Source organism: Contarinia nasturtii, unplaced genomic scaffold, assembly GCF_009176525.2.
Source record: "Contarinia nasturtii isolate CC-2019 unplaced genomic scaffold, AAFC_CNas_1.1 Cnas_scaffold_187, whole genome shotgun sequence".
Lineage (NCBI taxonomy): Eukaryota > Metazoa > Arthropoda > Insecta > Diptera > Cecidomyiidae > Contarinia > Contarinia nasturtii.
This window is the reverse complement of record NW_022197544.1, coordinates 3,236,978-3,260,688: the sequence shown is the minus strand read 5'-3', so window position 1 is coordinate 3,260,688 and position 23,711 is coordinate 3,236,978. Positions and strand designations below refer to the sequence as shown.

Here is a 23,711-nt window from a genome sequence, read left to right as displayed (position 1 = left end):
AAATTAAAATTAATCAATGAGTAATGCAATAGTAAAAAAAATCTAGTACCCATTCCAAGATTTCGTCTTCCTTCATCAAGTCACCTTTATATATAGTACGGAATTTGTTGCGATAGAATGCGAGAGCTGGTAGTTCAGCCAAATCGTATTCTTTGTCTATTCCTTCGTCCGAAGTTTTGACAAAATCGATGCTTTTCTCTTCACACTCATCGTCAATGTTCTCCAATTCATTCAAAATCTTTTGAGATTTTTTGTCTCCTTCTCTGTCTATTTGAACAAAATTGGTATTTGAAATTGATTGGTGATAGTTTAATTATTGAAATACGACTTAAAATGCGCAAAATTCTATATCAATTGACGGCACTCATATCATGCATCGATTACCAATATTTCTTTTACTATATTATAAATCACAATTCAATGAAAAACAAGGTATGGACGAGATATGGCAGTCAGACACATTTTTTTTCTTCGTGAAATTTCAATATCAAGCGATGCGTTGTTTGAATTTCGCCAATTGACATATAATTGTTTGTACTCTGAATAGATCTTTGGCACTTTTTTATACAAATAAACTGTTCATATCGTTTCCTATTTGATAACTATTGCATCATTTTATGCTTAAAAACTTACAAAAAAAGACCACAACATGATCACTTTCGCCCAAGATTTTTTCCAACATTTTGCTGTTTACTTCTTCGATTTTTCCAGGAATTTCAAGGGTATTTTCATCAGTGAGCCACGACAACACTTCATCCTCATCTTCAAGGTCGCCCTTGAAGAATAAAGGGTCACGATTACGGAAGAAGACCAATTGTGGGAAAAGTTTGATATTCAATTTCTTTGCCATAACGGTGTCTTCGGTTGTTACAAAAATGATTCCCGCTTCGTCAAGTTCATCATCAATATTCTCCAAATCATCTTCGAATCGAGACAATTGAATAAATTAACTCATAACTCAATTTTAAAGATATTTATTGAACATGTTTAAAAAAATATTTACCCAAAATGTTATCGCATTTGTCGCCTTCCTCACATGGTCCAGTAAAATAAGCAACAACGTATTCATGATCATCAATTAAATCCTTTAAAATTTCGTCAGTAACTTCTTCAATGGTTGCAGTTTCTTTTTGCAAAATTAGCCATTCCAAAACTTCATCTTCATTCATCAAATCACCTTCGTACAGAGCTGGAATTTTATCTTCAAAATAAATCAAAGCAGGCAAATGGTCCAAGCCGTACTCTTTTGCTTCATCAGCATTGTCAATACGAACAATAACAATGCCTTCCTTTTCTAGTTCATCATCAATATTTTCTAATTCGTTAAGCACACGGATATCTTGTTTATCGTCTTTATCGTCTGAAAAATGCAACTTAATTTTTAAAATTCGCATTAATAAATAAATAAATGTGATTTCTTACAAAAGATAACGGCCAAATGCTTGGTGCTTTCAACGAGTTTGTCTTTCATTTCATCGGTGATTTCTGGGATTTCTGAATGACGCTTTTGATGAATGAGCCACCCAAGTAGATCGTCTTCCTTCATCAAATCACCTTCATAGATGTGTGGAATGCCACGTTCATAAAATACCTGAAAAACATTATGATTTCTTGTCATTTAAAAACGTTCATTCACTTGATATTCAGTATTTTTTACGATTGTTGGAATTTCGTCAATGCCCCATTCTTCGGCTTCCTTGTCATCGTCGATCTTTACAAAAGCGATATCGTTTTGATCACATTCATCATCAATGTTTTCTAATTCAGCGAGAACTTTTTGTGATTTTTTCTGATCCTTGTCATCTATGTGGCCAAAAGGAGAGAAAAAAAAACGGTAGAACCAAAATATATTAGAATATTTACACGAATTGATGATTATTTTATTTGTCAATCCAAATTTCAACTCAAATCATTTTAAAGATTTTTGTTGTTTTTGTGCTTTGCTGCAAGAGTAAAAAAAGAATATAAAAAATAGAATAAATACAACACTTAACACTAAAAGAAACACATAATTCCTGAAAACAAAAATATTTCCCTGAATGTGCTTAAAACTAATTGGTTTCTAACATTGGATATTGAACATATGGTAAAAAGTAGTTTGCACACGCACACACAATATATCGACAAGGAATATTTGGAGGGGGGGGGGAGAAAATCTAGAGAAAGATGCAAATAAAGTGGGGTGTGAAGATCGAAAAATGGGATAATCAATTGAATTTACTTTTGATGTGTTGATTTATCTCAATTTAGTGCCAAATGCAAACCGAATTTGGGATTTTGTTCAACAAGAACAATACAAGACAGAATAAACACTGATATGGAAACAATGAAAGAGAATACAGACTGAATTTACAAATGAGCTTACAAAATAAAACGGCAACGTAGGGCATTTTTTCAAGAATAATATCCAACATTTCGTCGGTAATGTCTTCGATTTCATCCGATGTAGTTTGTTGTTCCAACCATTTCAACACTGATTCCTCATCTTCAAGACGCCCCTCGTAAACAGTTGGAATGCCCTTTTCAAAGTACAACAACGATGGCAAACCATCGATTCCATATTCTTTAGCTTCGTCAATGTTATCGATTTTAACAAAAGTAACGCCAAGCGCATCGCATTCATCGTCAATATTCTCCAGCTCCTCGAGTACTTTTTGTGATTTATCATCATTATTATCATCTGGAAAAAGCAAGCATTTAGTGGGTATTCCAAATGGTATCAATAAAAAGGTGTACGTACAAAAAAGTACAGCTAATGTCCTTCCTTCTTTAACCATTCTATCGAGCATTTCTTCGGTAACATCTTCGATTTCGTCCTTTTCTAATTGCGATACAAGCCATTGCAATATTTCTTCTTCATTTAATAAGTCACCGTTGTAAATGTTTGGTACTTGTTTTTCAAAAAATACGATAGCCGGTACACTATCAATACCATAACCACGTGATGTTCGATCATCATCAATTTTAACAAATTGAATGCCATGCTTATCACAATCGTCATCAATTTTCTCAAGCTCTTCAAGCACAGTCATAGAATCATCAATTCCATGATCATCTAGAATTATAAAAGATAAATGTCTTCAAGCCCGTATATGCGTTGATATGCAGTGTGTCTCAAAATTGAGTCAGAGCTCCTCCGTTCAATTTCGTTACAACTTTTGTGGCTTTTATTGTTCAAAGCGGTGTGTTGTTAAACGGTGATTTTGACGTAAGACAGATTAGAGGTGTCAACAGACACGGATGGACATTATGAAACTTTCATTTCCGTCCGTTTGTGTACGTTGACATCTGTGGGACAGAAGAATCTTCAAGCTTTGTAGCTCTAGGTTAAGTTTTTCTCATTTACTTTTTTAGTTTAGTTACATTGAATTCTATATCTAATCTATTATCTCATTTTGAGACACACCGGTTTTTTCACATTCATACACTTACAAAACAAAACAACCAAGTTATCCACATTTCCAATTAATGTGCTTAGTGTTTTGGCTGTTACATCTTCTATAACTTCTTCATCGTCTCCAGTCGATTTGTTCTCAATCAACCATTCTAAAACATCCTCTTCTTTCGAAAGTTCTCCTGTTATATACAAATTGAAAATCATGTATTATACCGAGTGTCAATCGATTTGATTTAATAATCAATCAACATTTCCCAACCTTCATACAATATCGGTATTTGATGACGATAGTATACCAATGCTGGCAATGCTCCAAGATTATATTCATTTGCCAGTGATTCATCATGGATTTTAACAAAACCAATGTCCAATTGATCAGCTTCATCATCGATATTTTCAAGCTCTTGTAAAGCTTTTGTGCATCGTTTACATTCTGGTTTATCTACATGAAGAGGAATGGTTGGTTGCGCCCAGTTTGAGTGAGTGTGTGTGTGTTTTTTAAACGAGATATAAGATTCAATTAACATTTGTGCAGAAATAATAACGAAATCCAAATGACTTCTATGTTAAAGAAAATATGGTTTTTACATGTGTATATATTTATTTGCTTGAAATCATTAAATAAAAGGGTTGGTTAAATGTTTTAAGTAGGAAATTGTACCATTTGGAGTCGCAGAAAATATTCACTTTGATATTTTTGACATTTTCAAACTAGTTTTTGTAAGGATAAGAAAGAAAAACAACAACAAAAACACTGCAAAACGTACGTGCTTGTACTAAACTAAAAATTCAATTGGATACATAGAGCCAGTGTACTCTCTAATGAGTATTGTTCTGGATTTTTTTTTTAATTTAATAAAAATTCGGTGAATAAGTAGATTGCACTCAAAAAAAAAATTCTAGCAGGAAATTATTCCAAATTATTAAGTTTAAGCAAAATAAGAAATTGAGTATCTATTTTGAAATTCAAAAGCCAATCAGTAAATAACTATAGTTCTTCAATCGGAGTTTTACGTGGGATAAAATTAAGATTCGGAACTCAACCCAACCAACCCCTGGAGATTTTTTACATTCTGCAATTTTCAATTATGCCCACTGAGATTCAACTTATTTCAATTTTAGAGGTGTTAAAAAGGTGTATTATGTATAGTATATTGTCTATCTAGCGCGTTCATTTATGTTTGCGCTTTTTTTTTGTTTTATTTGGGTCCAGATTATTAAATGATGAAAAAAAAACTGATAAAGAAACAAATAGGTGATTATACAATAGAACATACTCATTCTATCAATAGACATTAATTCAGCACGTTCAATTTTTTTCAAACGACGGATTGATGAATTTACTTCATTCGGTTTTAGTAAAATAAATTTTATTTAAAATAAGAATTTTAATGTTTATAAATTATCTTAGAAAAACTCGTACTGTATTCATATAGGAGGAGAGAGATAAAATATTTTTTATCATGCCATTTATTTTTGTTTAACCAATTGATTTATTGATGCTCAAGGGTAGCAAATTGGTTTGGTTTTTCAGCTTAGTTTGGTTTTGAAAATTAGATTACCATTTTACTTGGATAAGCGGCAAAGTAGATGGTGAAACAATGATGCATGTTTCGTTTTTTGCTATTTTTGTGTAATTAAAGAATTATCAAACTTACTTTCAGTGATCGCTTTTCCTCGTGTTTCACAAGTGCTATGGTCAGGACCTAAGTACGGTTTATTTCAATTTCATTTTCATTAAATTAAAAATCTAAAAAACACATTGATTCAAAATTGAATATCACTGTCGATGATGGATTATGTGCACAGTATTGATTTTCTGAAATTTGTACGCGTGTGTGCTTATTTTATGTTTTTTTTTTTTAATTCTCAAGTATCCCATTACGCGAAGTTTGTATCATTTGATAAATGTGTGTGTATGTGCAGATCGTGATATAGTAAATAAAGAAAGAAATGACAATAATTTTTTATTATCTTCAAGCTTTTGACTAATAGTCTGGTGCCAATATTTTGAAGAAGAAAAAAACTAACTACAAAATTCTAATTAAACAAACCAAACAAAAAAAAAATCCTAAACTAATTATCATATCGGAAATCATATTCGCTTACTCACTGTTGCGATTGGCTCTTTTAATAGCCTTAATAAGAAGAGATAGGATTGTAATTGAAAACAAAACTTACAAAATAGCACAGCAACGTAGTCAGTTTCTTCGATGATCTTGGCCAAGATTTTTGCATTGACTTCTTCAATACGGTCGGGAAGATCCATGGCTTCTAGTGATGTCAAAAAGTCAAGAACGCCCTCTTCATCCATGAGATCACCATCATAGATAATTGGCTCCTTCTCTCTGAAAAAATCAATCAAAGAAATTACAAAAAATATTCAACGAATGAACGAATCAAAAATGAAAAACAGCAGTCATCCCCCAAAAATAATGCTCAGATTCATTTGAGAGACGCATTATGGATGGCAGTTATACGCCTCGATATTTCTATTTACAATGTATTAATAGGAAAAATTGTGTCGAATTCGTATTCGATGGAAGGTGAACCAAAGAAATGTGAAAACACGTCGGACTATGCCTTCCAACATAGCATATAGAAATTTAAATTTAGTAAGAGAAGAATTTTCAGAATCGGCATCTATATAAATTTTTGGACATAATATCGTTAAATTTGATATTTAATAAACGGTAAATTAAAAAATTAAAAATTGTGTTTCGAAATCAGAAAATATACAGAATAAATGAATAATAATAACCCCTCGCTACCTCCACTCCCACACATTACTGAATTATACACAAAAAATCATGCGTCATTTTATATTAAACGAAAATTTTCCATCACTACTTAACTCTAATTTATAGAAATGATCGAGACTAATTGACTACTAATTAAATAAATACCTGAAGTATGTAAGTGCTGGGAACTTTTTGATGCCATACTCTTTGGCCAGTCGTTTGTCGTTTATTTTCACAAAATCAACACCAAACGAATCGGTGTCATCGTCAATTTTTTCAAGTTCGGCAAGTACTTTATCACAAGTTAAACAGCTTCTTGCATCTAAATTATTAAAATGGATTTTTGATTAATTAATTAATATGTTGTTTTAAAGTTATGTAAGTTTTTTTTTTTTAAATTGAGTTGTGCACAAGGGGAAGAGCCATCGAAAAAATAATATTCAAATTCGTGCTCAATAATTTGACAAAATAATACAATACTTGCTCGACAAATAGAGCTGACGGATACCGAAAAAGATTATTAACACTTGCAATTAAGTTATTTTTTCTTAATCAACATGAAAAAACGTCTTTGCGCCAGATTGAAAAGGATTGCCTATGATTTATTCATTGGTTGTTGCTGATGGTTAACTCTTTTAACCATTGACCAAATATCAATATCAACTACATTGTAGCATAGTCGTTCAACGAAACTCATAGCTGCAGTGGCCTTTGATGTGAGTTCATGAATATTTTTCATAAAAATATGGGTAAGAATGGTTAGCACAGCGCGTTTAACCAAGTTTGAGTCGTAATAAACCCTTAATTCGTCAAACTGCTTAGCCACATCATGTGTTGATTTTATTGCTAAAGCTTTATTAATATCGTCGGTGAAAAAAGGAGAGAAATCGCCCATTTTTCATTTGTTTTTTTGTAGCGAATCCAAAAATAAACATAATAGACAATGACAATTGGCACTAAGTCCATATTGCTACTGAATTTTTATGAATACGCGATTAAACTTCACTGTGAACAAATTTTACTATAAGTTCAACGATATTGTAAATTAGTCCACAGATGGCACTGGGAACTAAACTCAATGTAAAGTGATATCAAGATAGAGACATTATATCTTGAAGATTTCAAGTAAGGACGCTCGAAACGTGTGGGATTCTGTCACATATGTAAAGAACACTCTAGTATAAACATGCATTAGTCATTGTTTATTTTTCCTATAGTAAACATGTTGCTCTAGAGAAATATTTTTCTAAATTTCTGTTGAAAAACTTGTTGCTTTGAGATGTTGCCCAAGTCCTTTACAATTTCTTTATCTTAAACAGAGAATAGCATCAGATGGAACTATCCCGCTTGAACTAATCCATGCGATAGATTTACACCTCGATTTTGTGGTATTTATTGGAGTTATAGTTCTCTCTACTCAGAAATGTTGCATTGATACGAAATTGATCAATCGATATACTGGTTGTGCGTTACCATACGATGATTGGATTTTCCCACTTATATCTGTGAATGTAGTCTTGTCTCTTTGAAAATATATTTTTACTAATTCAATGCTAATATGTTCTCAACGTGAACGCCTACATTTGCCGAAACACATATTTATTTTCCTATTCGACGTCTTGCTGTGTAATCACCCGAGTAAACATCCTTTATTTATATTTTTCAATGTATTCACTGAGACGACAAAACAAAATCCAACCACTCGTTCATAAAAGTCTCATTCCAAAACAACAAAACAGGAAAAACAAACTGGTTGAACTCTCAAAGGGTAATTTTTCCCACTTTTTTGAAAGAAAGTTAAAAGGCTTAAAAAACAGATTCTGGGCATTTGAAATGTGTGAGGTTATTACAAACATTGCATTACATACAAACTATGGTCGAAAAAGTAAAAACCCTAGTAAATATATGATTTGCATGGCCATTTTTTTGTTTTTGTTTTTTCGAAAGTTTTTTATCGCATATTCTTTTAAAATGATTGTTATTTATTCGTGCGCTCGTATTTCACTTTTCGCAAACTATAGTCTATAGACACTATCGTTAAAAGATTTTTTGTTGAAATGATCGACTGGCTGAGTATTCATTCACTCTGAACAAGCATATACACAAAGACTTTCTGATGTACAGAATCGAATATGTCATTCGATGGTTATTTTTGGATCACAAGGAGAAATCAAAAGACATGTATGTTTTTTTGTTATTTTCTTGCTTTTTTTTTTCATTATTGTTAGTTTCTCATATTTCGCTCACTGTAACTAAACACACTTCATTTTAAAAAATTTCGCGCATTTTCTACTTTGTTTCTAAATTAATGAAACTTAAAAATTATATCCCACTCCAAAAAGTAACCATGTGGGCTACGGCCTTAAAGACGATTGTATAAAATTTCATCATCACTTTTTATTTGATCATCAACACAATTATTGTACATGAGTTTTCCAATTTTCATTGAGTCGGAAGCAGCTTTGTCTTATTAAATATGATTTAATAACTTTAGGCATTTCAGCGTAGGCATTATCGTCGATTTTGTTTTTATTTAACAGGATATTGAAATAGGAAATGAAAAATCCACCGAGGAAGTATGTTTATCCAAATCATACAAAGATCTTAATTTCAATATACATAATAAAAAATCAAAACATATGTTTTGTAAAGAGCACAGAAGCTACAGAAATTGTGTCTGTTTTACAAGTCTGTGTCAAAAATAAAAGTTTAGTTCATTCATAGAACATTTCTATTTGTGAACAGATATTTTATTGCATGTTCATAGTGTGTTCTTGAGCATTTTATATGGTATTGCATCAATTGTCGTTCTTGTGCATAAATGCAAAAAACAAACTGTTTGATTAAAAAGAATTTTCCAAAAGTCGATTCTATCTAGCTTAAACATCCATCCGCGTATCAAATATTGACGAGGAAAAAAAGATCACCAGTTCGCAAAAATTGCTTACCAACTGGTTAGAGGATGCCGTTCTCTGATTTTTTTTTGCTGGAAACGATTTCACTATATCCCATTCAGTTGCATCTTTGGCCGTTATTTATTCATTTTCTTCTTATAATAAGAAGAAATTGAAAATATTGTGACCCTGTTATGTGAATGTAAACAATATTTAAGTTAATATTAACTTATCCTCATCGTTTTCTGTTACCAACGACGAAAAGGATCAAATACTTCTGAAAAATAGTAAACTACTTTAGTTTCATTCATTATGAACAACCTCTATTTTATCATTGGCGCCGACCGAGCGGAGTGTTAAATGATTAAATTATATATTTTATAGATCAATATGATCAGAATGTGTTTGATTGAATAATTGACTAATTCGTTATAAAAAATATGCAAGAAATGTGTTTGACATTTGCTTACTTTGTTCGGTACAACTTTTGTATAATGTATAAATAAAAAAGATGTGAATGAGATTATATGTCTATCTGTTTATTGCAATAGTGCATGCTATCTGCGGTTCTTTGTTTGTACAACGCAAGTTAAGTCTCACATTGGTCTACCGTGAATTTCGAATGAGTTTGAACGGTGGCTGAAGCGGTCGGTCACTTCAGCCAAACGATTTGACAGAAATATATTGCGTCGAGACAGTGAACATTTTTGTGTAATTTGATAAAATTTGAGAAATATTTGTACTTTGTTTTCAGCTACTCAAGTTACCACTTTCGAATGTTTACAGTACTACAATGAATTGGAAACTATTACCCTTTTTCATTCTTGGGAAATTTGTGAAACCGTTAAACCCAAATCCCGTAAAATGTCTTGTTTTTTTTTTTTCATCAAATGAAATAGAAAACGTGTCACAGACGAAACATACCAATGCCCTTTGAAATCGAAATAAAATTATTTTTATTCTGGTTTAATGGTTTGGTAGTTTCAAGGTGATCCGAATATATGGTAAAATGAGGGAGTTAATGAGTGAGTGAGCAAAGCAATGTGTGTATATTTGTGTCGAGCGTGCAACGTAATCGATGACGAAACTTAACGTCTTTCGTCTGGTTACTTAACGTTACCTACATTTCGTTTGTGTTCAAACCTGTTTATAGATCATTTGCCCAGCTGCTACCGTTAGTAGCTAGCTATCCACAAGTTGGTTGAAATGTATGTCTTATAGGACTACAGCTAACTACTATACTATACTGTCAGCAACTTTTTGATAGTTAGCTCTCGTCAATTAATTAGCCTGTTACTCTTTTTCTACAATAATTTTTCATTATCGATATTCGATATTACGAGGAAAATCAAAGCTTATATTTTTTGAAAAAAAAAAAAAAAAAAAATCTTTGACAATTTCTATTCATATTTGTGAGTTTTATATTTTTCAGCGTTTTTCGCAATAAACATTCTTTGGGCATATCTATTGTGCACATAAAGGGTTCTGAAATTAATAATTGACACAAAACTCGTTAATATGGATGCAGCGCTAGAACGTGTATCACTAAATGCACTAATTTACATAAATGTCAATTATACTTGGCTTTACAATTAAAGCAACAACAAGTTCTTTAAAAGACGCAAAATCAATACGAAAATATCGCGATAATGTATAACTAGTAATGTCTAATTTTCTCGAAAAATAAAATCGGGAAAAAATATATAAAAACCCGGCAGTTTTGGGGTAAATTGGATATTTATTGAGTATTTACGGCAATTTATAGCAATAAGTTCCATTGATTTTCAGACTTGCAAAACAACATTTATCTAGTAGTCCTAATCCTAGCAAATCGAAAGAATTTTCCGAACCTCAGAGAGGATCTGGCTCCTCAAATCCCTGTCTGCGAATCTATGCTAAGTTTGGTCAAATAAATATGTGGCAATTTTTTGAGCATTCTAAGTCTGGATTAACTACCCTGAACTTCTTATGGGTCAAATAGCCCTATATATATATTTTAAATTCAATGTCAATCTCAAACGAGAGGTTTGTGAAATTGCCATATTTTTACTGCAATATGGAAAGTTACTGCCAATTTGAAATTTATTAAAAATGTTCACATTTCATTTTTTATAAATACCCAATTTGGGTATTTATTCAGGCGTTGGATAAAAACCTGATAAATTTCCGATATTTTTCTTCCTACCTACCGGGTTGGGTAAATTACACCCACTATGTTTAACGATATTATTTTTTTGCTTATAGAACTTTATGCAGTACAAAGATAATAAGAACAAATCAAAATTTGTACAATTTTGAAGAGATTATTTAAAAATTTTCAGCAGTTCATATGCAGTTCAAACGAATCGCGCATTAAACAATTTATCAAGTAACTGGTGATTGCAGAATTCGTTTTGTAACTAATCAAAAACGCAAGTTCAAAGTCAAGTTGATTTTCATCGATAAAATATGTGTCTCTGACAGTCGATTTGCGAAAATGCAACAAATATCGAGTTGCATTTTTATAAACCCATTTTTGTAATTTCAGACAAAAATCCCTAAAAAAAATCCTTAAATTCTTCCAAAAATTAAATATTTTTTGTAGTCATAAGAAGGAACTCGATTATCCAGCACAAAGAGAATGTGGCATTACAAAATCACTCAATTCTTACTTTATTTCCATTGTTTAAAGGAAAGAAATATTGAAAGGATCATTTACTATATTCAATAGATCTTTACGTTCGTGATCATAAACTAGACTTTCTGAAAATAAAGGCTGTGAAAATTCATTGGAATGAATCATTTTATGGCGCACCAACGTTTCATACCCATACACCCAAATAAAAAAAAATGTAACAGTTCTTTAACGTTTTTTTTTTCTCGACAAAAAATTCTAAAAATAAATGAAAAGAGTCAAAGATAAACAAAACCGAACGAAGTAGAGAACATAGCAGTATTATGATTCAGAAAATCACTTGGGAACAGCGACGGAGTTTATTATGACATAGAAAGTCTCAATCGACAGCATGTTATCCAAACTTTTCACATTTTTATTGTTTTAGTTTGATTGTTTTTCGAATACTTTTTCTGACTTTAATGTACGTAAGAATTGTGTTATTTTCGGTCGAAGAAAAGAGTGAGAAGAAGACACGTATACATTATAATCAACAAGTAGATTTGGAAATGAATTGAGAACTTTATCTGTGTGTATGTGTATCACTGAGTGTGCTTACGTTTTGAATGTTGATGACATTTTATTTTCGTTGCATCTCAGACTCTTTCTTTGTTTTTGTTGTTGATGCTATTTGTAACTCAACTTACGTATTTGAATATTCAAAATAAAACTGTACATTTTTTTCCTTTTTATCAACACAGATGATATAATCCCAAGCTATTGAGTGTATAAAAAATGCTTTGTTTCTGCAATATCGGTTATACAAATATTTCCACATAAAATGTGTCTCAATATGATTTGACCTTGGATTTAGGTGAACTTTTTCGTGGTCCCATCAGAATTGGCTATGTAACCGTTGACCGAGTTTGCACACATGGCGTCCGTGCTTAAAATAAACGATCATGAAATCATTTTTTTTTTTTTTTTTGAAATATTCCAACGTCACAGTCAAGCTATGATATGAAATAACCGATTTAAACGTTTTTCAAGCAAGAGAATATTATTTGGAAATTTTAAGATATGATTAACTTTGTTATCGTAATTTTCTTTCATTTCTCTTCAAAAACCATGAAAGTACTTGAAACACTTCATTTCATTTGTCGACGTTCAAATTTCCATATTTTCTTTGCCACAATAAAGCATGAATATCTAAAACGCACAATTTAAAATCAGTTGTCTATTACTTTTTCGTACGATCCTACTTTTGTTCTCTTTCTCTTTTGATTTGTTCGCCTTTTCTTTCTCTTCGACTACGATTCCTTCAAATCGGATGCTTCTTTTTTTAGTTTCGTTTTTCGTCTACTTAGTTAGTTTCATTTTTATGTTATATCGTTGCTTTCTGTATACTCGAAATTATATAATAATCAAGCGATATTGTAACTTTGCACACAAACAAATTCGTATACACACCGTTGAAATCAATACCGAATGCCGTGAAAGAGTGAGAGCATGAGAGTGAGAGAAAAGAATATAGCCCGTCTAAAAGTCTTACTCTTTCTTCGAACATACCACATATTTCGTTTGGCGTATAGTCTTTTGCTTAAAATATTTGGTTTCTTCCTTTGCTTCGAAATTTATATTATTCATTTACTCTATCTCTGTTTGAACAACAAGCGATGAAAATAGATTTTCACCCATTCTCCTGTTTTAACTCAAATAGTTGTCGAGCATAAGAATAAAACCAAATGCGAAAAAAATCGCTATGGTTTTTGCACAAAATATATTTTCCAAACGTTTTGTCACACTTTTTTTTCTGTTAATAATAAAAAATAGCTAGTTTTTACGGATTTTATCAACCATCTATACTATGAGCATTATTAGGTAGTTGAAAATATTGGTTCATCATGCTTTTAAATTCCAGCTGAAGTCAACCTGGAAACGATGGAAAATCTGTTCAAGCACAGAAATTGATTTAGATTACAATTCGGCGGTCTGTATCTGATGAACACATTGGAGTATTAATTTATTTATATTCGTTTCGATTAGTGAGTTTTTTTTTAATTTCAAGTGACTTCATCGAATTGTAGATTAACTAAGTTTGGCAGTGCATTTAGATAAGTTTTCTTTTTATTCTCAATGCCAAAGGCAGATTGTATTTAGTGTCTATAAGTTTTTTTTTCGATTTTGTTGTTTTCACTTACACCAGTAAACGGCTACATAATCCTTTTCCTGCAAGATTCTCTCAAGTTGTTTTTGAGTCACTTCTTCGATGACAGGCTCATGTGTCGCTGCTGCTGGTCCAGGAGCTTGCTTTGCACATTCTACTGGAAGTGAGACAAATGCCAAGAACACGCACACAAGAGCCGTAACAATTTTTAACCACGAACTAATGTTCATATCGAATATTTCTGTACGACAAATGAACAGCTAAAATAAAACAGCAGTCGTTCAACACACCGAAAATAAATTCAACTTGAGTTTTAACGAGAATTTTACAAATAAAATATGATCTTCTTCCGCTTGTAAATCCGTATGAATCGAGCTCACTTAGAAAAAGGACATATAGCTTTTGCCGTCGCAGTTACAGTGAGCAACGATTTGTTCGTATTTTTTTAACCGATGAATTTCGAGAATAAAAGACGAAAGACAAACAAATAATAATGAATTATATGAGAAAATATGAAAAACAAAAAAAGTGGAAATGAAAAAAAGGAAGAAAAAAAATGATGATTAAAACTTTAAGTCGTCGCGGGATTCGACTCTTTCTCACACTATATTTATCCGAACCGTACGCTTTGATGGCCCGCTCGTAACTAATCGAGAGAGAAAAAAAACACGACCGAACTCGATCTTTCTGAGCTATGTGATTTTCAAATCTTGTATTCGGTTGTACTCTTTTTTTCACACACAAGATATTTTGGCCCAAGTCAGGTCAATATGTGGCTATTACTTTCGCTCCGAATTCCGACAATTTTGACTGATGTGGTCGAAACAACATGATCGGGATGTAATTTTGGAATCATAAACAAACTTAACGCTTTCAAATCATATCAGTGGGGGTGGTGTCTTCATGTTTTTATATATACATACGTATGTATATATACACAAATGTGCCAATGAATGAAAAAGTTTAACAGATTTGTGCTTTTATTCAAGTTTCTAAAACTATTTGCATTGACATCTATCAGTAGATTTTCAACACGTTCGTTTATTCGTTCGCAAATTTCCGCTTCTGTAGGTTTCGTTATTTTTTTTCTACTATAGCCTCCTGTGTTAATGAAAAATAATTTTTGTTGTGGCATCTGATCTGTTGTATAGATTTAAGAAAAAATATCATTTGTAGCGATAACACAGTTGAATGGGTCAGAATAGAAATCCGTCTTGTGCGCAGAGTCTATAAAAGTGGAACACACAGTTTTGTTTTACATAGTTTATTTGTTGTAATACAACAACAATTCTATGTAAACAAAACTATGTGTTTTACTTTTATAGACTCTGCGTGCAAGTCCGATTTTTATTCTGACCCATTCAATTATGCCCTTGTCTGTCATCAGATTTTCGGATTTAGTTGTAGTAAGAAATATGTTTTTAAATTATCAGTAATTTTGTAAATCTAAGTTGAAAATATTTGCTCTCTTCGACTCAATTAATTATTAAATATCATGATACCATGTATTTACCATAGATTATGTTCGTGTGCCACAGTTAACTACTTTACAGTGCGTAATATATTATTTTAAACCCAATGTACACAAGCATTTTTACGGTTTCTTTATGTAGTTTCATTTCAAATGAATAGGTTTCATATGTATGGCACCTCTAGATTCACTCAACTTGAGACATTGGATATATACACACAAAAAACGTTAGTAGTAAAATTATTTAACTGTGTTGATCAGCAATTGTATGAATATACCAGTAGTTATTTTGACAACTGTTGATAAACTCTCAATTTATCAGCTCATTTAACCAATTCTTTTACTGATGTTTTATGTGTGCATTTCAGTTCAAATGGAGCGCCACAACCTTATTATGTATAAATATGAATATAATCAGTTGTTTTTTATCAGCCAAATATCGTGATGAATTTGACGCATCGTAACTGAGAACGATTGTATTTAAATTTCCATCCAGGAAAAAATTCAAAAAATTTCAGATAATACACTTATTAAGACTAATTAAAACGTAATTCGCGTGATCGTATCTACTATCTATCAAAACAGCTCAAAATATAAAAAGAGCACATTACTTGAATCTTTCTTCATATAACTGGTTCATTTTCGTGAATTTTTTCATTTGACTGGAGCTCTTTATAAAACATTATTTTTCAAATGTCACAGGAATTCGACGAAATGGTTACTACCAACGGTCAATCCGACCAACATTTCAAGATTATTATTGTCGGAGGTGGCTTGGTAAAACATTTTTTTAAATAATTTTTGTTATCAAATAGAAAATGTGTAAAACGAGTGATCGAACCACAAAAAATAGTTAGAAGAGTAAATTTTTTGAAAATTGTTCCGTATTTTGTGATATATTATTCGTACACATACTACATTCACGACTATATTCCATTGTAAATAATATTATTATTGTTATAGACAAGTGTTAGAGTAAAATGTTATTGATTTTAAAGTCTACTTGTATGCTGTGAAAAAATCAATTATTCTCGCAACTCACAACCTCCGGTGAGAATATTCGTGACCTGAACAAATTTATTAAAATAGATCTTCATAATGCATTATGTGAAAATAAGTCTTCAACAGTAACAAAGTCAAAATATTCGAGCAACTTGAACAATATAAATATTTTATCGCTGAGTGGTTCTTTGCAAAATAGTTACTTCAATACTATTATTTATTAAAAAAAAAAAACGTTTTCATATAATTCACAACAGGTTGGTTCACTAGCGGCAATAAATTTTGCGAAAAAAGGACACGATGTTCATTTGTATGAGTACCGAGAAGGTATGATTGAATTTTTGTGAAAAAGTTACAAACATTTCACAAAATACACCTTTTAAATATTTTATAATTTTTCAATTTGAAAGTTTTCAATATTGTAATAAATTTAAAATAGATATCCGTAAAATTGAGCTTGTTAAAGGGCGGAGTATTAATTTGGCGCTTTCTGCACGTGGTCGAAGGGCACTTGCTGAAGTGGGATTAGAGGACAAATTACTAAAGCATGGAATTCCAATGCGTGGACGAATGTTACATGATCTTGCTGGCCGAACGCAAGCCGTTCCTTACGACTCAAATACGAATCAGGTAAACTCATTTTTTGCTTAATTCTAGGGGTGGACACACACATCACTTATTAGGTCCTGTCGAATGTACACGTATATGCAACTTACTAAAAATGTTGGAAAAATTATAATTGCTATAGCAATATTAGAGCCCGTGTCTCCCCCTAGGGCTTAATTGAAATCTAATGTTCTTCAAATATAACTCTTTTATATTTTTATTATTACTGTGATATCTTCAGTGCATTTATTCAGTTGGTCGTAAGCATCTGAATGAAGTTTTACTAAATGGTGAGTGAAGATTGACATTTTACTGAACTAAAGAAGAAATAATTTAAATAAATAGTATTGATCCTAACATATTTTGTTTGATACATCAAAATATACATTACAGAAGCTGAGAAGTATTCGAATATTCATTTGAATTTCAATAGAAAAATGACAAGTGCAAAATTGAGACAGCGTCAGGTTACATTTCATGAGTGAGTAACATTTGAGTTGATGCAATAATTTTATCTGAAGTCAATTTAAGTCATTTGACACCATTCTCAAAAATTATCTATTGATTAAGATAATTTGTTTGATATTTAAAAAAAAATGAAATCATATCAATTTTTCAGGTTCAAATAATCATAAAATAATTTTAGTTTTTGAGGACTATAAGACATAAACGAATAGGAATACGTTAGTTGATTAAAAACACTTTTTTGTCTTATAAATATTTATTATCTTTTTACAGAACAATTGTTTCGACGCTCAATGCGTCATCATCAGCTGTAGAATTTTAACTCATGACGCATTGAGCGTCGAAACAATTGTTCTGTAAAAAGATGATAAATATTTATAAGAAAAAGAAAAGTGTTTTTAATCAACTAACGCATTCCTATTCAAATAATCATGTTTTCTCAGTTGTTTCCAATGTTTATTATTTAATTTAGAAGATTGTTATGATTTGATTTATTGAAGGGATATCCTATGTCAAATCTATATTTCAACTCTGATAAATTATTTGTTAATTTTTGAAATTCAAATGATTTGATCTCAAATCTGAAAACGTTTCATGTAAATTTCATAGTGAAAAAAATGATGGAATCGAAAATGTAGCGGGAGACTTGATTGTGGGCTGTGACGGAGCATTCAGCGCGGTGCGTCGTGCTATGCTACAAGTACCCGGATTCGACTTCAGTCAAACATACATCGATCATGGCTATATTGAATTGTGCATACCGCCTGTCAACGGAGAGGTTCGTCATTTCTTATAATCAATTTTATTTTTAGTTGTATTATTGCGTTTTCTAATATTTCTTTTTCAGTTTCAAATGGAGGTGAACTATTTGCACATTTGGCCACGTGGAAAATTTATGATGATTGCATTACCAAATCAAGACAAATCGTGGACTGTTACTTTGTTCATGCCGTTTTCAAATTTTGCCTCAATCGTCACAATTGATGATCTATTAACATTTTTCACCGAAAATTTCCCCGACTCTATTGACTTTATTGGTGAAAAGCGTTTGATTGACGATTTTTTCAAAGCAACACCACAACATTTAGTATCGATTAAGGTAAAAACCAGCGATTTTTTTTTTCAATATTCTAACTACTTCAGAGCAAACGAGAAAACTCAAACTTTAAAAAGTGTACTTTTCTTTAGTGTCGTCCAACTTATGTTGATCCAAATTTTTTATTGCTGGGTGATGCTGCCCACGCAATGGTACCATTTTATGGTCAAGGGATGAATGCCGGATTCGAAGATTGTACCATTCTTAGCCAGATTCTTGATCAACACCAAAATCACTTTCATTTGGCATTAAAAGAATTTAGCGATTGTCGATGGCCAAATGCAGAAGCAATTTGTGATTTGGCCATGTACAATTACGTTGAGGTTAGTTACAATATATTTAGAATAAATGCAAAAATAAAATAAGTTGGTTCAATATCGAAATAGATGCGAGATTTAGTACGGAGTAAATCTTACCGTCTTCGTAAAATATTGGACGATTTTTTGTATCGAATTTTTGCAAATTACTGGATTCCTCTATATAATTCGATTTCATTCAGCCACATGCCGTATAAACAATGCATCGATAATCGAAAATGGCAAGATAAGGTTGTATTGATTTTTGGCAATTTTTAAATAATTTACATAACGTATTTTTGTCATTATATTGAATGTGTGGACAGATTTTATCACGAATAATGGTATTTGGTTCAATATCATTTGCTGGGATTTTGGGATTTGTATACATCTACTCAAAACGTTGAAGGATGAATCGTGAATATTTTCCCATAATTGTGATACTAAAATGTATCATTTCTCCAGACGGAGAGAGAATACCAGAATATTTCCCGACTGCTTCAGTATTCTGCAGATAACTAGAAATAGAAGTTTCAGTAGTTCACAATTTACAATATTACATCATTTTTTGGTATTATTTTCTAAAAATATAAAAGTGTTTATGGAATGTTTTATAGAATTGCTTCTTTCTCACAAGTGTGAAATATTCTAATAATAATGGAATGATGTGTTGCAAATTTACACAAAATAAAAGTACAATGTAATAAACGTCTTTTTTGAAATTAAATGTCTTGATGAAATTGTCATGCGCAGAAGAAATGTATACGATTCTGTCAACGTGTGGTGCAGTTTGACAAATAGAAGCTCTTGAATTCCAAGTTAGAAATGTTTGAATTCCGAGATATCAAGAAAACTCGACGTTTTCCGATAATTTCATTAATTATCGTTATTGTTGGATATACTATTACAGTGTAAGTGATATTTATTATAGCATTAAAAATGAAAGATGAAGAAAATTAACAATCGATTGTGGAAATCAAATTGTGCCGTTGTCACTAATGACCAAATTTTTGATTCAAACTATTTCATTAAGTTTTCACAAAATATGAGTTCAATGGTACAAAAACAAACCTTCTGGCCACACTGTAGATCAATGAAATATTTCAGCTGTATTCTTAACAACTTCTCAAAACCACAGGTGTTTATTTAATTACCGTGCGGATTGTTGTTGTTAATAGAGATTAAATGCAAATTACTGCCATCCATTAACATCAAAATGTTGCCGATGCATCCATACATATCTTGAATATATACTTTTGATGATACTATTCTTTGAATTATTTTCCATTTAAATCTCGTTTTTCTGTGTATATTCTTTTCATCCATCGGCCATTTTTCATGGTTGAACTGTTCATTGCTTCCGATTGAATCATATTGTTTTGTTGATTCTAATTCCATTGCCGATTGTTGAATACATGTTCAGGATGTTTCACAAACTATGACATGTTTTGATTCACTAACAAATTGATCTCCAAAAAAACTCTTAAAATGCAAAAATTGTCTTACCTTTTCAATTTGTTAGATCAGTTCTGTTCATCAGATATATTGACTGTGCTTCTGATGCAAATAACTATAAATGTACTAATACATATCTAAATAATTAATATTATAGTAAAGCCGATATTGTGTTCCATTTTCCTGAATATGACTACAAAGAGACGAGTAAAAATGTACGTGTGTTTATTATAATTATGTTTTTTATTCATTATTTGACATTGATTTCATTTTATACAAAAATAATATTTATGTATTTATACATATAGGAACTTTCATATCGGGAGTTTGAATCGGCTTGTGATCAAAGCAAAAGGTGTGAAATATTGGCCGGAATAGCTCGTGTTCGTTGTATTCGAGAATGTGTATCGCCTTCGTGTTACAATGAGATTTATGAGTTCGATGAGGTGGTTATAATTTAAATTTAAACTATAGTTTAACAAATGTTTTTTGTATATAAAAATTATTTTGTCTTTTAGCTTGAAGAAGGTGAAATTGATGTACGTTTGAACTCATTTAAAGGTTGCTTCATCCAACGTTTGGGGAGGTCTCGCAATAGATAGATCGTGTTTTAATTAAAGTAACATATTTTGAGCCGACATTTTTTTTTTGAAAAACAATTCGCTGAAGTAATTACTAATTGAGAAATTCTATTTTATAAATTCCATTTTTGGAACTGTAATCATGCTATTTCTAAATGAATTTTTTCGTGGTTTTCAATGTACTTGGATTTGTGAGTTTCAAACAATTCGATTAGTTTTTTTCGGAATGTTGCATGCATATCATTGATTTCGGTTTCACTAACGTCTTTTGATTCTGGATTTCGGTTTATATGAATCGGCGCACCAACAACTAATGTAATTGGACGTCGCCGGGGGATTAAGCCAAAACTCTGCTGAAAAATACCACGGCCGTTGAATGCGACTGGCGCTAATGTTGTATATTTTTTGATTATCTCTTGAATTTTGCGAACAAACGAATCAGTTTTACTTTGCGTTGTATCATAAACGTTTGTCTCACCGAAGGCCACTTAAAGAAATAAATAAAATATCCCGATTTAAATATAATAAACATGTGTTATTTGGTTTTTTAAAATAAAAATTTCATTCAAACCTGCAGGTACTAGACTGGCTCCATTTTGTATTGCCATTCGAATGAATCCTTTGCGAGAATTCAAAAATACTTTATACGTATTCGGTGCACTTAAAAATGCTTCACGTGCTCCACCAAACATGACAATTGCAGCATTTGACGTAAAACCATCTCTATTTGATGGATCGATTGGATCATTCGACTGTGACAATAATGTATTTATATTCTCAGCGGATGAGTCTGACAAACCCCAACTCAATATCGCCTCACGAAATATTGGAAATAACATATTTATACTAAGTGTTAATACCTAGGGCAAATCACATTGGACATAATGGAAATTAATCAATGGAAGTAATGGAAATAATGGGAAAATAAAGAAAATGTGTTAATACTTTCGATCGAATTTGTGGAAATAATCGACGCCACTTGGAGTAATTTGTCATGCCATTGATAAGTGCACCAAAACTGTTAAATCGAAGCAAAAAATTCATTGAACTATGAATTGGTTTGAAATTTGGAATATAATTTTTCTTACCAAAGAATTCCATGTGGTGTTGCTGCGATTAAATAATTACGATCGGCTGGAAAATCAGCCGTTTTAACCAAGTCAACTGGAAAATAATCGACAACATGTTTCCAGACACGCCAGTTTCGTACCCACTCACATCTAATAATTGATTAAATCAACGACTATTTACATCAATTCACAAAAATTGTACTCAAAAACTTAAGGCTTACCCCACGCCTCGGCCGCCCTTACTTGGCGTTTCGAAATCAATATAAAAAAATATCAAATATGAAATACACAAAATTTGCCAGTAAATATTTCCATAAATCTGGAATGCAATATAAATGTTCGTTAAATGATTTGGTTTTTTATTTTTTTTTTTATAAACATAAATTGAACACAAATGGGAATGAATGTCTTACAAGCAGTAAAATAATCGCAGTTGTAAATGCAATGCCGCCAAAAAGTATGAATGTTATAAAAGCCGCAACTGATAGCAATTGTAGCATATTTCGTGGCCATTCGTTATTCATCGTACTGCCAATGTTATGATCAAAAAAATTTACGTAAGTTAGATGCAGCGAATAAACTAATTTAGTTTGAAACTATTAAATTCAAACATCTATTTAATAAAATGCCAGAAACAAGACTGAACATTAGGTGCACGTTGCAAATGGTGGACAATCAATGACACGTTTGAATTGACAGCAACAACAATGTGTGTCTCAGCTCAATCGAAAGCGAATTTTGTTTGATTTGGTGGCTTGTTAAATTTAGGTTATTGTACTTCAAACAGATTGTTTCTCTGAGTATCATTCGGTGGAATTTGATAAAATACACTTCAATTGTCTAACTATTTACAGTATTTTGAAATCTCTATTTGAAAGTTTGAAATTTTCCAAATTCTAAACGCTGAAATTGAGAGATTGCACTCAAAAACCGACGAAGAAAAGATATGTCAAGTGTTTTTTTTTTTCATCGTTAATGATTTTTGTTTATGTCACAACAATATTAAAACAACAACAATAAACAAACACTGCCTTCCTTATTCATATCGTTGCTCATTTAATACGATTATTTTACAGAATATATTTCAGTACATACCCGATGATGATATGATATTATTCAAATACACTTTATCGTTAGAGCAATGTATTCATGAAAATGATGATGAGGATTTTTCATCATAATAAATTTGCGAATCAGTTGTAATCAAATCCAGGCTTCAATTCGATTTGAGTTTTTGATTGATTCAAGTATCTTGACTATTTTTCTGCATCAAGACAAATACAATTCGGTCGCATGATGTAACTTTCAAATTATTTACATTTTTATTTGATAATGGTTATCTATATCAAACACACTTTGATTTCTCAGCAACATTTTCATTGGTCTTGAAAGCGAAGTCATAGTATATACTTTTCTTGATGAGCATGTTTGTAAAAAAAAAACAAGATTGTAGCAAATCATTGTTTTATTAACAACGTTCCTCTTTGATATCCATTGGAAATGTTCTGGCTGCTAAAGTCATGGAAAAAGTAAAATAAATATCATACTATCAAAGTATTTCGAGCGATGTTCACAAACAACATGAGGCATACTGATTTCTGATGTTTTAGTATTATATATATTTCCAATGAATCGATTATTTCAAGGCTCTATTTCCCAGTCGTCCGATTTTAATCGTGTCCGTTTTCTGATATTATAGGAAGTCGACTATAATTGGACATAGTCGGTTTTTTCGAAAAATTAATTTTAATTTAAAATATCCTCATGGTACCAGTTTCAACAGTGATTCTTTCGAAATTATTGGAGAAATTAAATTCATTGATGATGAGAATGAGGAAAATTAAGGAGAAAACGGACATATGGACTTCGACCATAGA

General features: G+C 31.4%; 4 protein-coding genes across 14 annotated transcripts in view; 2 read left to right on the top strand and 2 right to left on the bottom strand.

The window, feature by feature from the left end:
• The window catches only part of LOC116336680, a 28,297-nt gene extending 13,826 nt beyond the window's left edge, over positions 1-14,471 (bottom strand). For 5 of the 11 annotated variants that reach the window (XM_031760693.1, XM_031760698.1, XM_031760699.1 and 2 more), the window contains exons 1-13: positions 13,827-14,352; positions 6,304-6,460; positions 5,579-5,745; positions 5,056-5,103; positions 3,657-3,839; positions 3,433-3,576; positions 2,741-3,055; positions 2,366-2,680; positions 1,658-1,803; positions 1,423-1,591; positions 1,004-1,360; positions 634-921; positions 50-267 (exon numbers count right to left, since the gene is read on the bottom strand). In XM_031760693.1, coding sequence (XP_031616553.1) covers positions 50-267; positions 634-921; positions 1,004-1,360; positions 1,423-1,591; positions 1,658-1,803; positions 2,366-2,680; positions 2,741-3,055; positions 3,433-3,576; positions 3,657-3,839; positions 5,056-5,103; positions 5,579-5,745; positions 6,304-6,460; positions 13,827-14,022 — 2,703 coding nt within the window. In that variant the 5' untranslated portion in view covers positions 14,023-14,352. Of the gene's footprint in view, positions 1-49; positions 268-633; positions 922-1,003; positions 1,361-1,422; positions 1,592-1,657; positions 1,804-2,365; positions 2,681-2,740; positions 3,056-3,432; positions 3,577-3,656; positions 3,840-5,055; positions 5,104-5,578; positions 5,746-6,303; positions 6,461-13,826; positions 14,353-14,395 lie in introns of those variants that run through there. The other 6 variants (XM_031760696.1, XM_031760700.1, XM_031760694.1 and 3 more) reach the window with 5 other exon arrangements.
• Positions 14,472-15,684: 1,213 nt separating this feature from the next.
• Positions 15,685-19,250, top strand: LOC116352423 (kynurenine 3-monooxygenase-like). Its single transcript, XM_031785005.1, has 10 exons — positions 15,685-16,040; positions 16,523-16,592; positions 16,705-16,895; positions 17,113-17,161; positions 17,265-17,352; positions 17,946-18,114; positions 18,184-18,435; positions 18,525-18,755; positions 18,819-18,980; positions 19,055-19,250. Exons 1-10 carry the CDS (start codon positions 15,957-15,959, stop codon positions 19,133-19,135), a joined length of 1,377 nt encoding a protein of 458 aa, XP_031640865.1. The 5' UTR covers positions 15,685-15,956; the 3' UTR covers positions 19,136-19,250.
• Positions 19,251-19,454: 204 nt separating this feature from the next.
• LOC116352425 lies at positions 19,455-21,293 on the top strand. The gene is made up of 4 exons (XM_031785007.1): positions 19,455-19,639; positions 20,341-20,398; positions 20,492-20,629; positions 20,702-21,293. Exons 1-4 carry the CDS (start codon positions 19,554-19,556, stop codon positions 20,783-20,785), a joined length of 366 nt encoding a protein of 121 aa, XP_031640867.1. The 5' UTR covers positions 19,455-19,553; the 3' UTR covers positions 20,786-21,293.
• Positions 20,409-22,770, bottom strand: LOC116352424 (2-acylglycerol O-acyltransferase 2-A-like). Its single transcript, XM_031785006.1, has 6 exons — positions 22,248-22,770; positions 22,056-22,153; positions 21,853-21,984; positions 21,710-21,782; positions 21,336-21,624; positions 20,409-21,251 (listed from the first exon to the last, which is right to left on the bottom strand). Exons 1-6 carry the CDS (start codon positions 22,356-22,358, stop codon positions 20,905-20,907), a joined length of 1,050 nt encoding a protein of 349 aa, XP_031640866.1. The 5' UTR covers positions 22,359-22,770; the 3' UTR covers positions 20,409-20,904.
• Between the last annotated feature and the right edge of the window lie 941 nt (positions 22,771-23,711).